This window comes from Dromaius novaehollandiae, unplaced genomic scaffold, assembly GCF_036370855.1.
Source record: "Dromaius novaehollandiae isolate bDroNov1 unplaced genomic scaffold, bDroNov1.hap1 HAP1_SCAFFOLD_70, whole genome shotgun sequence".
In the NCBI taxonomy this organism is placed as follows: Eukaryota; Metazoa; Chordata; class Aves; order Casuariiformes; family Dromaiidae; genus Dromaius; species Dromaius novaehollandiae.
Window position 1 is genome coordinate 110,154 of NW_026991372.1, and position 14,606 is coordinate 124,759.

Sequence of the window (14,606 nt, forward strand, 5' to 3'; positions counted from 1 at the left end):
GGCCTCCCCTCCCCTCCCCTCCCCGGGCGCGGTGCAGCCCCCCAGCCGCAGGGCCCCTGCGCAGCGCCGGCTCACGGCTCACGGCCACGCGCCCCGCTGCCCCACGGCGACGCCGGACCCGCGCGGGCCCCCTCAGCGCGGCGGCGGCGGCGGAGCCGGTCACCGGCAGGTGGCGCTGCCGCACCAGCGACGGGCGCGGCGGCCGGAGCCCCCGGGCGTCCCGCTGCGCTGAGCTGCCGGCGCCGCCTGGCGGAACCGGGCCGGGGCCGGGGCAGGGCCGGGCTGCGCTGGGCCCCACCGGGCGGCAGCGCAGGGGCTACAGCAGCCGGGGCCCCTGCCCCGCAGGGCCCACAGCCCCAGCAGCCCCATAGCCCCGGGCAGCCCCATAGCCCGAGCAGCCCGGGCCCCCAGCCCTGGCACCTGGCCCCATAGCCCCAGCAGCCCCATAGCCCCGAGCAGCCCCATAGCCCCGGGCAGCCCCACAGCCCCAGCAGCCTGGCCACCCAGCCCTGGCACCTGGCCCCATAGCCCCAGCAGCCCCATAGCCCCGAGCAGCCCCATAGCCCCAGCAGCCTGGGCCCCCAACCCTGGCACCTGGCCCCATAGCCCCAGCAGCCCCATAGCCCCGCGCAGCCCCATAGCCCCAGCAGCCCGGGCACCCAGCCCTGTCACCTGGCCCCATAGCCCCAGCAGCCCCATAGCATGAGCAGCCCCATAGCCCCAGCAACCTGGGCACCCAGCCCTGGCACCTGGCCCCATAGCCCCAGCAGCCCCACAGCTCAGAGCAGCCTGGGCACCCAGCCCTGGCACCAGGCACCTTGCCCCAGCAGCCCCATAGCCCCAGCAGCCTGGGCACCCAGCCTTGGCACCTTGCCCCATAGCCTGAGCAGCCCCGAGCAGCCTGAGCAGCCCCATAGCCTGAGCAGCCCCATAGCCCCGAGCAGCCCCATAGCTCCAGGCATCCTGGGCACCCAGCCCTGGCACCTGGCACCTTGCCCCAGCAGCCCCATAGTCTCGAGCAGCCCCATAGCCCAGAGCACTAGGCCCCATAGCACGAGCAGCCCCATTGCCCCGAGTAGCCTGGGCACCCAGCCCTGGCACCTTGCCCCATAGCCCAAGCAGCCGCATAGCCCAGAGCACTAGGCTCATAGCCCTGAGCAGCCCCATAGCCCCAGCAGCCCCATAGCCCTGAGCAGCTTGGGCACCCAGCCCTGGCACCTTGCCCCATAGCCAGAGCAGCCCCATAGCCCCGAGCACTAGGCCCCATAGCCTGAGCAGCCCCATAGCCCAGAGCACTAGGCCCCATAGCCCGAGCAGCCCCCAACCCCGAGCAGCCATGGCACGTGCCCCGGCCACCCGGCAGTGCTGGGTGCTGTCTGGTGCAGACGCACGTAGCACCCGGCCGCTGGCTGCCGCGGGAGCTGCGCCTCCGGGAGGGCTGGTGCTGGCGCGCGGCTCTGGCGAGCCGGAGGCCTGGGGGCTGCCGGGGGCTGTGCCTGGAGCAGTGCTGCGCGGTGCGACGGACTGACGGCCGAGCAGCATCCCGCAGCCCCGGGAAGCCGGACGGGCAGACGGCCGTGCAGACGCGCAGCTGCCCCAGTGCCTGGGACAGCTCGGATGGGATCCTGCCTCCGCGGGGCACGACAGAGAAATACCGATGGTCCCGGCTGGCCTGGGGACTCTGCGTGGGCAGCCGCCGGTGGGGGGGTTTGGGGAACCTCTCCAGCTGCTGCAGGCAGAAAGCGAAACTCCGAAACCGTTTGCTGTTACCGCTTTCCTCCCGCCACAGCTCTGGGAGAGACCTGCAATCCCCAGGCTCACGCCCGGTGGTCGCGCGGTCTCGGTGTGCCGAGACCTGAGTCACAGGAGCATGTATTTCGTGCCGCCAGGTCCCCGTGAATGCTGCCCCGGTGCAGGGCCGGCGCTGGGCGCTGGGTGCTGGGTGCTGGGTGCTGGGGCCGGTCCAGCCGGGCCGGGCGGCAGCAGCCGCTTGCAGCACTTCCTGAGCTCGGCCGCTGAGCAGTCGTGCTGCCGCGGCTGCCTCCCCCGCGCTGCTTGTCCCCAGCATCACAGGCCCTTGCTGCGGGCCTCGGCGCTGGCAGTCCCTTGGCGGGCGTCTCCGGGGGCGGCTTGCTGCCTCCCTGCACCCCGGCACGCTCCGGCACGGAGCAGGGCGATGCCTGTGCCGGTGCCTGGGAGCAGGTGTCCAGGCAGGGGAAAGGGGACCCCGGCAGAGCGGCGCTGCCCTGGGTCACCTGCTGCCAGCGCTGCGAAGGGACCGGAGCGGCAGGCTTGGGCTCGGCAGCCCGCGCTGGTCCCTGACCCCCCTCGCTGGCGCTGGCCCCGGGGGCTGGTGCAGACGTGGCTCCAAGGGGTGCTGCAGGGGCAGCCGGGCTGCGGGAGCCCGGCCGGGAGCTGGGAGCACGGCCCGGGGGGGACAGCGGGTGCCTGCGGAGAGGGTCTGGCCCGGGCTGGGGCTCTGCACCTGGAGTGGGAACCCTCGCGCCTGATCCAGGCGGGGTCCCGGGAACCCGGGGCGCCCTGCTCGGCCGAGCGGCCCGCGGCGGCCGAGGGAGGAAGGAAGTGGTTGGATGCCGAGCCGTTGCTTCACTCGCCGTTGGGCCGCTGCGAGGGGCGCAGGGCGCTGGACGTGGGCCCCCGCCATCCCGGCCCCGCGCAGGCATCCGCGCCGGTGGTCCCTGCGGACCGGGACGGTCCCTGTGAACTGCGGCTGGCCCCGCTCCGCGCCCCCGGCTCCGGCCCCGCGTCCCGCCGGGCTCCCTGGGCCCCTCGGGCACCCGCTGCTGCAGCGTCGCCCGGGGGTGGGCGGCCCCCCCGCTGCACCCGGGGCCGGGCAGCGCCGCGGTGCTGGGCGGCAGGGAGGGGCCGGGGGCCGCCGTCCCGCGGCTGCCTCGCACGGCGTGCGCGGGGCGGTTTCCGCGCGGCGCCCGGCGGCGTTGAGGAAGCGGAGGTTTGCACAAGCCGGTGGGCGCACGTGACCGGGGAGCGCGGCGGGAGCGACGGCGGGTGCCGGGCCCCGGGACCCCCGCGCCGGGCGGCTGGAGATGGCGCCCTGGCTGCCCACCAAGGAGGAGAAGTATGGCGTGGGTGAGTGCGCGGGCCGGGCCGGGCCGGGGGCCGTGGGGCTGAGCCGCGGCAGCGCTGGGATGCGGGAGGGGGCATGGAGCAGGCCGGGGGGCGCAGGGCTCGGGAAGGGGGCCGGGCGGCTGGAGGCTGAGCATTGCTGGTGCTGGGGGGACGGGCAGCCGCGGGGCTGAGCACCGAGGCGAGGGTGCTGGGGCCGAGCATCTCTGACGTCCGGCACAGGATCCGGCCCCCCCATGTGAACTAGGGCCCCGGGCCCAGCCCGGCTGGTGAAGCGCAGGACGCTGCACCCGGGGGTCGTTACCTTGCTAACGACCCGCAGGGCTCTGCACCCGGGGGCTTGCGAGCGCAGCTGCGACTCGTCCCCAGGGAGCTGCCAGCGTCCTGCGTTTTGCCCCCAGCCTCTGCCCTGAGCACGGCGAAGCCCTGGGCAGCCCCGTCCCTTCCACTGACCCCCCCAGCCAGCACTGAGGCCACAGCCCCCACTGCACCCCCAGCCCGTTCCCTCTGCGCTGCCCCCCCAGCCCTGCGCTGCCCCCAGCCCCACACCGCCCCGGCCCCCGCGCTATCGCACACTTCTCCTTGCGCTGCGCCTGCCCTTGCAGCACTGCACCGCTTCCCGTTTCTGCTTCCCGTGCCGCTTCCCCGGGCTGCAAGCAGCATCCCGGAGCAGGGCGGTGCTGGGGGGCCGTGCTGGGCCCGGGGCAGGGCTGGGAGTGGGTCTGGGGTCTCGCTTGTGCCTGGTGGGGTGTCAACCATGGTGGTGCGGCCGGCCGGGAGCGAGCCTGGGCTGGGGGCGGCCGGGGGGCAGGGAGCAGCGCTGGTCTCGGTGCACGGCGGCGATGCAGCCCCCGGGGGTGGCGGTGGGTGTGGGCAGACCCGGCCGGGCCCCGCCAGGCACCGGCGCGTCCGGAGGAGACTGCCCGGGATGCAGGGCGACGACCGTCCCGGGGACCAGCCGGGCTGTCCCCACCGGGGGAGGCCAGACAGCGGTCACCAGCCCCAGGGCCAGAAATAGCAGCGGGACTAACCGCAGCCCTGCTCCTGCAGCAGGAAGAGCCTCGCCGCGAGCTCCCGCGCTCCCGCTGGCCCCGCTCCCCATGCTGGGGACCTCGGAGGGGCTGCGCTGGGCGGGGGCTGCGGAGCGGGGTCAGGGCTGGCCATGGGTCCCCGTCCCACAGCTCCCAGGTCCCCGTCCCACGGCACCCGGTCGCTCTCTCCGCAGCGCTGTGGAACTTCCCGCGCACCAACGAGCATCACCTGCCGCTGCAGGTCGGGGAGACGGTGCACATCCTGCAAGCGTCCGAGGGTGAGGCCGGCACCGGGGGCTCCCGCAGCCTGGGGGGCACCGGCATGGGGCCTCCTGCCCCCCGCAGCGAGGGGGTGCGGTACCGGGGGGTGCACCCCGACACGGGGGCCTCCCGCACCCCACCCGGCTGCAGGCACCCACCACCCCGTTGGGTCCCCGCCGGGGGGGCCGCTGGGTCCCCGAGCCCGGCTCACGGTCCCTCCTTCCCTTGCAGGCTGGTACCGCGGCTACTCACTCAGGAACAGGGCCGCCCGGGTAGGTGGGGGCTGCTGGCGGCGAGGGGGTGGGCGTGGGGCTGGCCCCCCCGGGAGGCTCTGCCTGTTCCCGGTGGGTGGGATCCCGGCGGAGGGGATGCACCAGGCACCCGGGGCACTGCCAGCCCGGGGGACCCTCCGCGGGGAGCCCCAGTCCCGGGGTGGGGACACCCCAACCTGGGCACCGGGGGAGGGCTGCACCGCGGGGGCCCGCGGACCCTCTCCCCTCCCAGCCGCAAGGGCGCTGACGCCCCGGCTCTCCGCAGGGCATCTTCCCGGCCTCGCTGATCCACCTGAAGGGTGCCGTGGTGGAGCGCAGGGGGTAGGTGCCGGGGCGCGGGGGCCTTGTGCAGGACCCGGGTGCAGGCAGCTCCAGGACCCCGTGTCCCGGGGGCGGCAGGGACCCCACGGCCCCGGTGCCGGCAGCGCTGGCGTGGGACGGGGTCCCGGCGCGGGGTGGGGGGGCGTGCGGGGCTGCAGGGCGCTCGCGGTGCCCCCCAGGACGGAGGAGAGCCTGGTGCCCGCCGAGATGCCCATGGTGCAGGAGATCACCACCACACTGCGCGAGTGGGCCGCCATCTGGAAGCAGCTCTACGTGGTGAGCGGCCGGGGGCCGGGGCGGGCCGGGGCGGGGGGCCGGGGGACCCGGCCGCGGGGGTGACCCGGCCTCGCTGCCCAGACGGGGCAGACGGAGCGGTACCGGCAGGTGAAGCGCATGATGTACGAGCTGATGGAGCGGCGCTCGCAGCTGCTCTCGGGGACGCTGCCCAAGGACGAGCTGCTGCAGCTCAAGAAGGAGGTGACCAGCAAGATCGACTACGGCAACAAGTGAGAGCGGGGGCTGCAGGGGCGAGGGGGTCGTGGGGGCATCTGCTGCCTTGTGGGGCCAAGGGCTGTCCTGCCCCTCTGCCGCAGGTCAGCCCAGAGCCGAGCTTCGGTCTGGCTCAGCCGACGGGCGTCACGACGGGACCCAGGTCTCAGCCAGGCACACGAGCCACTCACGCTCGTGAGCGATGGGCAGGAGCGCGTCCCTGGGGCTGCCTTGCCCCTGCCCCTTCCCAGGGACCTGCTGCTGGCCACGAGGCGCTGGGATGCCGGCCGGCGGCCCTGTGCTCCCGGCAGGTCCCTGGGCGCCTGGTGCCGTCCCGGACAGCTGTGCCCGGTGGGAGGATGCTGGGCCAGGCCAGTCCCAGCAGGGCGGTGGGCTGGGACCCCACCCGGCACCACGTGGGTCCTTCTTCACCCCCTGCCCGTCCTCCGCAGGATCCTCGCGCTGGACCTGGTGGTGCGGGACGAGAACGAAAACATCCTGGACCCCGACAGGACCAGCGTCATCAGCCTCTTCCAGGCGCACAAGAAGGCCACGCAGACCCTCACGCAGCGCATCCACGAGGAGACGGTGAGCGCCAGCGCCCGGCACGCCGGCCTCGCGGGGCCCCGAGCCTGCTGCATCCGTGTGGCACGGCCGCGTCTGCATGGCACGGCTGCGTCTGCACGGCATGCCATTGCTGCATCCGCGTGGCACAGCTATGTCCTGCATGGCATGGCTTCGTCTGCATGGCACGGCTGTGGCCACGTGGCACGGCTGCACCCAGAGCTCTTGGGGCTGTTCTGGGCTGTGCCGGGGGCTCTCGGAGCTGTGCCGGGCTGCCCCGGGGAGGGACCACGGCGCGGGGCCGCCGGGCGCCCCGAGTTGACCAGCCTCGTCCCCCGCAGCACCCGCAGCAGAGCGAGCTGGGCTGCAGCGCCCGGCTGTCGGCTTTGCCCTCGCACAGCCTCTACCTCTGCGTGCGCAACTTCGTCTGCAACATCGGCGAGGAGGCGCAGCTCTTCATGGCGCTGTACGACCCCGCGGAGCAGCGCATGATCAGGTGAGCCGGGGCGGGGGCCGGCAGCCCTGCTGAGCGCCCGGGGCCCCGCTCCCCAGCCGCCGCCGCGGCCCGCGCTCCCGGGACCTCCGCTGGCAGCTCCGCGCCGGCCCAGAGCCCTCCCGCTTGCGGAGGCACCTGCAGCCCCGGCGCCGTGCCCAGAGTGCGGCTGCCCGCCCGGCCCCGGGCTGCTCCGCCGACGCTCCCGCGTGCTCCCGCAGCGAGAACTACGTGATCCGCTGGGCCAGCACCGGCGTCCCCCAGGACATCGAGCTGCTCAACAACCTCAAGGCCATCTTCACGGTGAGCGCGGGCCCCCTCCCCTGCCCCCCCGGGGCCACGGCTGAGACGCGGTGCTCTGCGGGTTGTGCAGGGCAGCCCGGGCCCCACCGCCCTGCCCGGGCCCCTCCAGAGCCCGTCGCTGCAGCGCGGCGTCTTGCAGCCCCGTGGTCTGTGCAGGGGGACCCAGCGGGTCCCCAGGGCCCCCCATAGCCCGTGTCCCCCTCTCAATACCCAAATCCCTACTTTTTCCGCTCTGTGCACCCTCTGCTTGCCGCCTGGCCCCGTGCTCCGGCCCCCTCCATGCCCTGCTCCGCAGCCGGCTCATCCCTGTTCCTCGCCGCTTCCCAGGAGGGCAGGCGAGGAGCAGCTCCTGCTGACGGAGCAGCTTTCCCGCTGCACCAGCAGAGCTGAGCTGACCCTCAGGACGGCCCAAGCGGAGCCGTCGATATGCAGATGAACCGGGAAAATCAGTGCAAACGAGCAGCGTCAGCAGTTCCCGCGGTCCCCTGGCTCCGACGCCCGGCAGCTCCCGCCCGCTCCCGACCTCTGCCCGCTGCTGGCGGCGGCAGCGCATCTCTCCGCTGCTCCGGCACGGCCCGTGCCCCGTGCCCCGTGCCCCATGCCCGGCCCGGAGGGAAAGCTGGCGCCCGCGGGACCCGGTGCTGCGTGCCCACGCTCTCGCTTTGCCGCTTCCCCAGCTTTGCTGCCCGCAGTGCGGCGTGCATCGCCGGTGCTGCCCGGGGACGCGGGCAGAGCCCCTCCGCGCCTGCCCCACGGTGCTGCAGGGACGCCCCGGCCCCGGTGCCACCCCGGCCCACCTTTGGGGACCGCCCGGGTGGGATGGTACCCGGGCTCTCGTCGTGCCTCCGGCGGAGCAGAGCCGGGCTGCGGGAAGCAGACGTGCCTGGGGGGCTCTGCACCGGCCCGTCCGTGCAGCCCGTGGGTGCCGGCCCCTCTCTGTGCCGCGCTGCGAGTGCCCGACGTGCGCGACCCTCCCGCCCTCCCTCCCGCCCGCCCCAGGACCTGGGCAGCAAAGACTTGAAACGGGAGAAGCTTTTCCTGGTGTGTCAGATCATCCGGGTGGGACGCATGGACCTCAGGGAGACCTACAGCCGCAAGCTCAGCACGGGCCTCCGGCGCCCCTTCGGCATCTCGGGTGAGCCGGGCTCTGCTGCCGGGCTCCCGGCAGCAGTTCGGGATGAGCCTGCCCGGCCCAGGGCTGCTCCGGCCCCGCCGCCCGGGGAAGCTGCTCCGCGGTGCCAGCACGCGCAGGGACCACGACCCTCGCTCGCCTCTCCACGGAGGCGTCCTTGCAGCGGAGGACGAGGTCCCCTGCCCGGGGCTGGTCCCCGTGCTGGCTGCCCCACTGCCCCTTGCCGGCCCGGCCCCACGGCAGGTTTCCCTGGGGCCACCGGCATGTTTCAGCCCCGGCAGAGGGGGGAGCACAGGAGCTCCCTCCACATCCCCCCCCCCTATTTTCTGACAAATGCCCCTGCTCTGGATAGTGATCCCCATCAGAGGGACTTGGTAGGAAATTATTGATTTTAATTGGCTAATTAGTGTGTGCTAGGACCTCAGTCACGGAGTAATTAGCAGGTGAATTATTAGCACACGGTAGCTAATTGCGCTCTGAGCTGAGCGCGTCCCCGGGGAGCGGAGCAGGGTCATTGCCCCGGTGCTGCTCTGCAGAGCCCTGTCCACCCCGCAGCTGCCCCCGTGTCCGGGGGGGACGGGGACCTGCCAGACATGGGTCGTTTTGGCCAAAACCTGCCCAGGAGCCCGGAGGTGACGCAGCGGTTGGCGGCAGCACCGTCCCTGCGTGCCTTGCCCAGGGGCGCCCCGGGCTGGGGGTCTCGCAGGGGGGCTGGGGGTCTCGCAGGGGGCTGGGGGCAGCCCAGAGGTGGGCGGGCAGCCAGCCCCGGTGGCACAGGCAGAGAGGGGTGCCGGGGGGACAGTGGTGGCGTCCCGGGGTGCTCGCTGTGCGCCCCGGCAGCTGCCCCGTGCCGCTGCAGTGATGGACATCACGGACATCACCAAGGGGAAGAGCGAGAGCGACGAGGACAAGCAGCACTTCATTCCCGTGCACCTGTGAGTACCGCGGCGGGGCCTCGATGCGCACGGGCAGAGGGGCTGCAGTGGAGCCTGGGGTGGCCAAAATAACGTTTTTCCTATTAAATTTGGCTCTGTAACGAGACGGTGGAGCTCCTGGGGATGCAATGTCGCCAGGCCTAGGAGCTCAGCGAGGTAGAAAGGAGGAATTTTTGTGGGCAGCGAGACACGGAGAGACGAAGTACCGCTCCTGAAAGCCCTGCTGCAGCTCTGCCTCCCGGGCTGGGACCGGGGACGGGGTGTTTGGGCCGGGGACCGCGTCCCGCGTCGGCTGTGGATGCTGCCGTGCACCTCCCCGGGGCTGGGAGGCAGCCCGCTCCGGGGGCTCGCGTGGGGGACGGGGACCTTCCCGTGTCCCCCGGCGGGACGCGCCGCTGAGCCCCTCCTGTGCTCCCGTGTCAGCAGGGCCGCGGCTGATAACGACTTTCTGCACAACATGATAAGGAAAGCGGTGGAGGGGAAGGACATCAACCACAAAGGCCAAGGTAGCCGCCCGCCGCGTCCCAGAAAGGACCTGGGTCCCCCTCATGGGTCGGAGGGTTTGGTGCGTCCCCGCGGGAGGCAGAGATCCCCGGGAGCACGGAGCGCTGTCCGGGTCGCCCTGCGCCCCGGTGCCCGGACGAGCCGCGGGAGATGCTCGGCACGGCGCGGTGCCGACCCCGTCCCCGTCCCCGTCCCCGCCAGGGTTCTGGGTGTCCCTGAAGATGCTCTGGGGAGACCTGAGCCAGGTGCGCAAAGACCACCCCCACCTCGTGGACCGCAGCACGGTGGTGGCACGCAAGCTGGGCTACCCGGAGGTCATCATGCCAGGCAAGCGGGACGCGGTTCACGGGCACGGGGCAGGTCCGGCTGGGCGGCCCGGGAGCAGCACGTGCTCCAGCACGGCTCTCGCCTGGCGCATCCCTCCACGCAGCCCTGGCCTCACCGGCTTTCCCGCGCGGCTCCTGCTAGGAGACGTCCGGAACGACATCTACCTGACGCTGGTGCAGGGCGAGTTCGACAAGGGCAGCAAGAAGACGCAGAAGAACGTGGAGGTGACGGTGTGCGTCTGCGACGAGGCCGGCAGCGTGGTGCCGGTGAGCGTGCCGCCGGAGCGGGCGCGGGAAGGCGGCTGCGGGAAAGGGGAACGTCCTCGCGCCGGGGAGCACGGAGTAGGCTTGGAGCAATCCTCCCGTCACGCAGCCGCTGTTGCCCTGTCTCTGCCTTTTCAGGGTGTTTGCTTTCATTTCGAATTCAGTTCTTATCTGATCTGTGAGAAACAGGTTGTTAATTACTGAGGCTCCTGCTGGGCTTCTCCAGAGGCGCAGTGTCCCGTTCCCCCCCCCATCTCTTTCTCTCTCTGTGATAATGAATTTCCCATGCTGCAGCAGAAGCCTTGGAAACGCCCTGGGGGGCCGCGTGTCCCTCGCTGTCTCCTTTCGGAGATGGATGCGGCACGGGAAGCCTGTCCGCAGCCGGTCCCTGTTCACCGCCCCACGGCAGCCGGGCTGGGAAGCAAGACCGGGAGCCAGCCAGAGATGTCCCCGTGCAGGGACATGGGGTGGGGACACAGCAGATGGGCAGGAGGCCAAGCCCGCTTGGTGGGCAGGGGGGCTGGACCACCCCGGGGCGTGGGGCTGCTGTGAGTTAGTGTGTGTGGGGGTAAATTCTCTGGGTCCTCAAATATCTCTGATCCAAGAAAGAGCTGCAGCAAGCAGCGTCAAAAGCCGAACACGAAGGGTCTCTTTGCAGAATGTGATCTACCATGGTGCAGGGGACAAGCCCGTGAGCGAGTATCGCTCTGTGGTCTACTACCAGCAGCGACACCAGCGATGGATGGAGACAGTGAAGGTCTGTAGAGCCTCCTCGTGCGGAGGCCGAGGTGGGACGTCTGCCGCAGGAGCTGCGGTGGGCTCAGTGGCCGGTGTCCCTGCTGAGGTCTCCTCCGGCTGCGCCCCACGGGCAGGGAAGCAGATGTCCGCGGTGACCCTGCTTGCAAGAGCTTTGGGGTGCAGGCTCGTGAGCGTGCTCGTGGCTGCTGGTGGTCCCTGCGCCGCGCCCCTCTCCCTGGGGGCTGCCGCGGGCTCCGCTGCGTGTCCTGCCAGCAGAGCCGCGTCTGGCAGGAGTCACGGGGGAGCGGTGGCCGTGCACAGGTCCGTGGTCGGTGACAGCACCAGATGCGCGCCTGCACAGCGACCTACGCGCATGCAGACACAGGCACAGGACACGCACCTGCCTCTAGTTCAGGCCTCATTAATCAAAAGAAAAGCACGTGGGACTGGATTTGAGCAGATTGATGGTTCGCTGCAGCCTGTGCCCAAGCTCGGGCACAAAGGGGTCATGCAGGCTGCGCCCCGCTGCGCTCACGTGGGCTCCTCTCCCTCAGATTGCTGTTCCCATTGAAGATGTCCACAAGACCCACCTGCGCTTCACCTTCAGGCACCGCTCCTCCAGCGACTGTAAGTATCCCTCTTCTTCTGCTAACGTTCCCAGCAAAGGCTGGAAGGGAGACGGTCTTCCCGCAGCTCAGGGGCTGCACAAACACGAGCACCCTGCGAGCAGTCCTCGCCTTGCACCTGTGTGAGAATACGTCAAGGATGCTGTGAAATCTGGGCTCAGGCGTGGGAGGAAGCACGCCATCATCGCTGTTTGCTGTGCCCCAGCTGCCCGGGGCGAGGCAGCGGATCCCTGGGCGGTCGCTGCCTCTTGCACGCTGAACCCTGCCCTGGCCGCGTGCGCTTGGCCCCTGCGGCACCTCCCCGTCTCGCGGCTCTGGGCCGCTGTGGGCTGCGGCGGGCGGCCGGGCGGATGGGCTGCTCCGGGAGCAGGCGCTGCTGTGAGCCGCTTCCCGGCGCGGAGACGCGCGTGTGCTAACGCGAGGTGCGGCCGCACGCCGCGATGCTCCCGGCCCTTCCCCAGGCTTGCTGCAGGAGAGGGTCGGGCCGGCGAGGGCCGTCCCTGGTGGCAGGGACGGTGGGTACGGCTGGGAGACCTGCGCCTGAGACGGCTGCTTGCCCAAACCCCATCTGGTTCTTGTCCAGACGACTTTCCAACGCACTTGTCTGCGCAGCACGTGCTCGGTGTCAGCAGCTCCGCTATCTGTGCATCATCCATTTTTCCTCTCTCTGTGCTATTCTCCAGCAATTGCAAGCAGATACTTCTCCCAAGTGCGTCAAGGAGACTAAGCGGGCTCGCTGCACGCTGTGCAAAGCCTGCTGCCTTCAGGAAAAGAAAAATGATTTCTCTGGCACCACCTTCTCCGGAAAAGGCTCCAGCTGCGGGAGGGCAGGGGCCTGCTGCTCCCGCCCCGCTGCCCCTGGGCTGCCTCTGCCCTTTCCGCGCCCATGCAACGCGGCCTCGGGCGGCTCCTGAACCCGCTTCACCTGCTCTGTGTTTTCTGTCTCTCCCAGCTAAAGACAAAAGTGAGAGGATTTTCTCCATGGCCTTCGTGAAGCTGATGCGACCTGATGGCACAACCCTCCGTGACGGGGAACACGACCTTTTCCTGTACAAGGTACGAGCAGAGCCGGGCAGAGCGGTTCTTTGGAAGAGGAGGCAGCGGAGGATGCACGTGCTCCCAGCGGACCGCGCGGCTCGGGCAGAGCCCCGGGCGGTTCGGGAGCTGCTGCGCTGCTGGCACCTGCCCAAAGCCCCTCCGGGTGGTTTCCAGTCCTCTGCTCACCTCCCGTCTGTCCCTGGCAGCCCAGGGACCTGCTGCGGCTCTCTGTGCACCTCTGCTCTGCTCCTCTGCTAATGACAAGCTTTGCTTAGAAAAAGGCACCAGAATTGGGGAGGGAACAGCCCATGAAGATATCTTCTACATTTTACCTGATTTCACCAGAGTTTGGCTCCTTAAAACTGCTTGTTTCTTCCTTCTGAGAGAGCAGAGAGAAAATGCGAGGAGGAAAACCTCCCTGCTCATTTAAAAAACTCAGTTGGCTCCAGCGCTGAAGTACGAAAGGTTGAATGAAGAACCGGACTGTCTCCTCGTGCGGCTGCTCCCCTGCTCCCTGGGAGCTGGGGTTAGTCGCAGACACGGGGAACGTGGGCTGCGAGTTCGTCCCTTGCTGCAAGAGGGAGCTCGGGAGGTTTTTGTGCACGCGTTCAGTGTTTCATCATCCCTTTCTGGCCATGGAGCTCCAACCTTTCCTCTGGGAGGTGACTTTCCACCCCCAGATTCTTGGCTATTCCTGATATTTAACTGAATTTTTCTGTAATTTGGCTCTGCTGTTCCTGGACGTGTCCTCGTAGTTACTCTAGGTAAACCCAGCTGCCTTCACAGGTCTTGCGTCTTTTTGAGACGTGCAGACTTGTGTCCTGCTGTAGCAGCTGTGCAGCTGGCCTCGGCCAACATGCAGGCGAGCCCTGGTCTGGTCCCTCTTCTTGCCCTGCGGCAGGGTCCTCTCCACTGCGCCAGCCTTGATCCCGAACACTTCTGCTAACGGGTGCTCTGCAGCGTCCCCGGGTGCTGTATCCCGCGCTGCGCTATCGTTGTTTCTCCTTCATCATTCTTCTGATGTCTGGTCCTATTCCAGCACGGACACGGAGAAAGATCAGTGCTCCCCCCCCCCAGCAGTCTTTCATGCTTGTGAAACGTGTCATCACATCCCTCTTCTGCCTCCTCATCAGGCAAAACATCCAAACTCTTCAAGTGCTTCCCGGGTTACGTGACCTGCAAGGCCGCAGGCGTTTCCGTGCGCTCCCGGGGGGGGGGGTCCCACCCGTGTCCCGTCGGAGCGTGGCACGAGGGGCTCCCTGCCACCCCCCGAAGCGGCAAGAGCAGCTCCTCACACATCGCACTGTTGGATGCGTTTTCCTGTCCTTAAACGTTTGCTGCTGCCCTCGCCGAGCTCGTTACGCTCGTCAGCATCCTCAGCCCCTGCAAGCTAAAGTTCTCGTGTTTTGCTTCGTCTTCCCCCCAGCCGATCCAGCAGACTTCTGCTCTTCCCTGCGAGTGCGGAGGGGCGATTCTGGGAGCCGGGAGCTATTTCATCTTTTTATCTTTGCTCGCCGGGGAATGTGAATTATATGCTTTTAGCTCTTCAGACCTCTTGATCTCATGCTGGTAGAGAAAGGTCTGAAATTAAGCCAGTTTTCCCTGTTAAGGCTTCGCTGCCCCCTGAAGAAACGGAGTGCCTCGTGTCAGCCAGCAGAAACTGTGGTTATCGCTAGGTGAAGTTGCACGCTGAAGAGAAAAACAAACACCCCATTTGCAGTCTTTGTCCGACCTTCACCAGAAGGAAAGTTTATTCGGAAAGGCTGCAGATAGGGAAAAGAAACCCGCTGGGTTTCCAAGCAGCGAGGGAGCCTCGGGGAGATCGGCAGCACCGTGGCGATGCTGCCTTCGCCCAGGGCCGGCAGAGGTGGGAAAGGGGAGTCACCGGTGCCCGGACCCGGCCAGGCCAAGCTGCCGTCCTGGAGCCAGACCAAGCTGCCTGCAGTCCCTCCCGCCCCCCAGGCGCCTGCCGGGCTGTGCCGCCGGGCCGGGCACGGTGAGAGCATCCCGCGCTGCCGCCCGTCCCGGCGCCGGGCTCCCCGGGGCATCGCCCTCCGTCTGCACGGAAGAGCTTCTCCGCACACATGCCTCTTCTCGATCTCCGGCTTGTGGCCTTGCATCAGCTGCCTTGAAATGCAGATATTCAGATGTGCCACTGCCGCGGTCTGCAGCGGTCTCTGCCGCTGACCTCTGCCTGTTGCTGT

At 69.5% G+C, this 14,606-nt stretch overlaps 1 protein-coding gene across 1 annotated transcript in view; it reads left to right on the forward strand.

Moving 5' to 3' along the window:
- Positions 1–2,990: 2,990 nt before the first annotated feature.
- The window catches only part of LOC112994540 (dedicator of cytokinesis protein 2-like), a 67,715-nt gene continuing 56,099 nt past the window's right edge, over positions 2,991–14,606 (forward strand). The window contains exons 1-17 of the mRNA XM_064503930.1: positions 2,991–3,108; positions 4,331–4,414; positions 4,629–4,669; positions 4,935–4,990; positions 5,170–5,266; positions 5,348–5,496; positions 5,932–6,067; positions 6,385–6,539; positions 6,758–6,839; positions 7,839–7,974; positions 8,831–8,906; positions 9,333–9,412; positions 9,612–9,737; positions 9,879–10,003; positions 10,659–10,757; positions 11,293–11,365; positions 12,317–12,420. Coding sequence (XP_064360000.1) covers positions 3,066–3,108; positions 4,331–4,414; positions 4,629–4,669; positions 4,935–4,990; positions 5,170–5,266; positions 5,348–5,496; positions 5,932–6,067; positions 6,385–6,539; positions 6,758–6,839; positions 7,839–7,974; positions 8,831–8,906; positions 9,333–9,412; positions 9,612–9,737; positions 9,879–10,003; positions 10,659–10,757; positions 11,293–11,365; positions 12,317–12,420 — 1,662 coding nt within the window. The 5' untranslated portion in view covers positions 2,991–3,065. The remainder of the gene's footprint in view (positions 3,109–4,330; positions 4,415–4,628; positions 4,670–4,934; positions 4,991–5,169; positions 5,267–5,347; positions 5,497–5,931; positions 6,068–6,384; positions 6,540–6,757; positions 6,840–7,838; positions 7,975–8,830; positions 8,907–9,332; positions 9,413–9,611; positions 9,738–9,878; positions 10,004–10,658; positions 10,758–11,292; positions 11,366–12,316; positions 12,421–14,606) is intronic.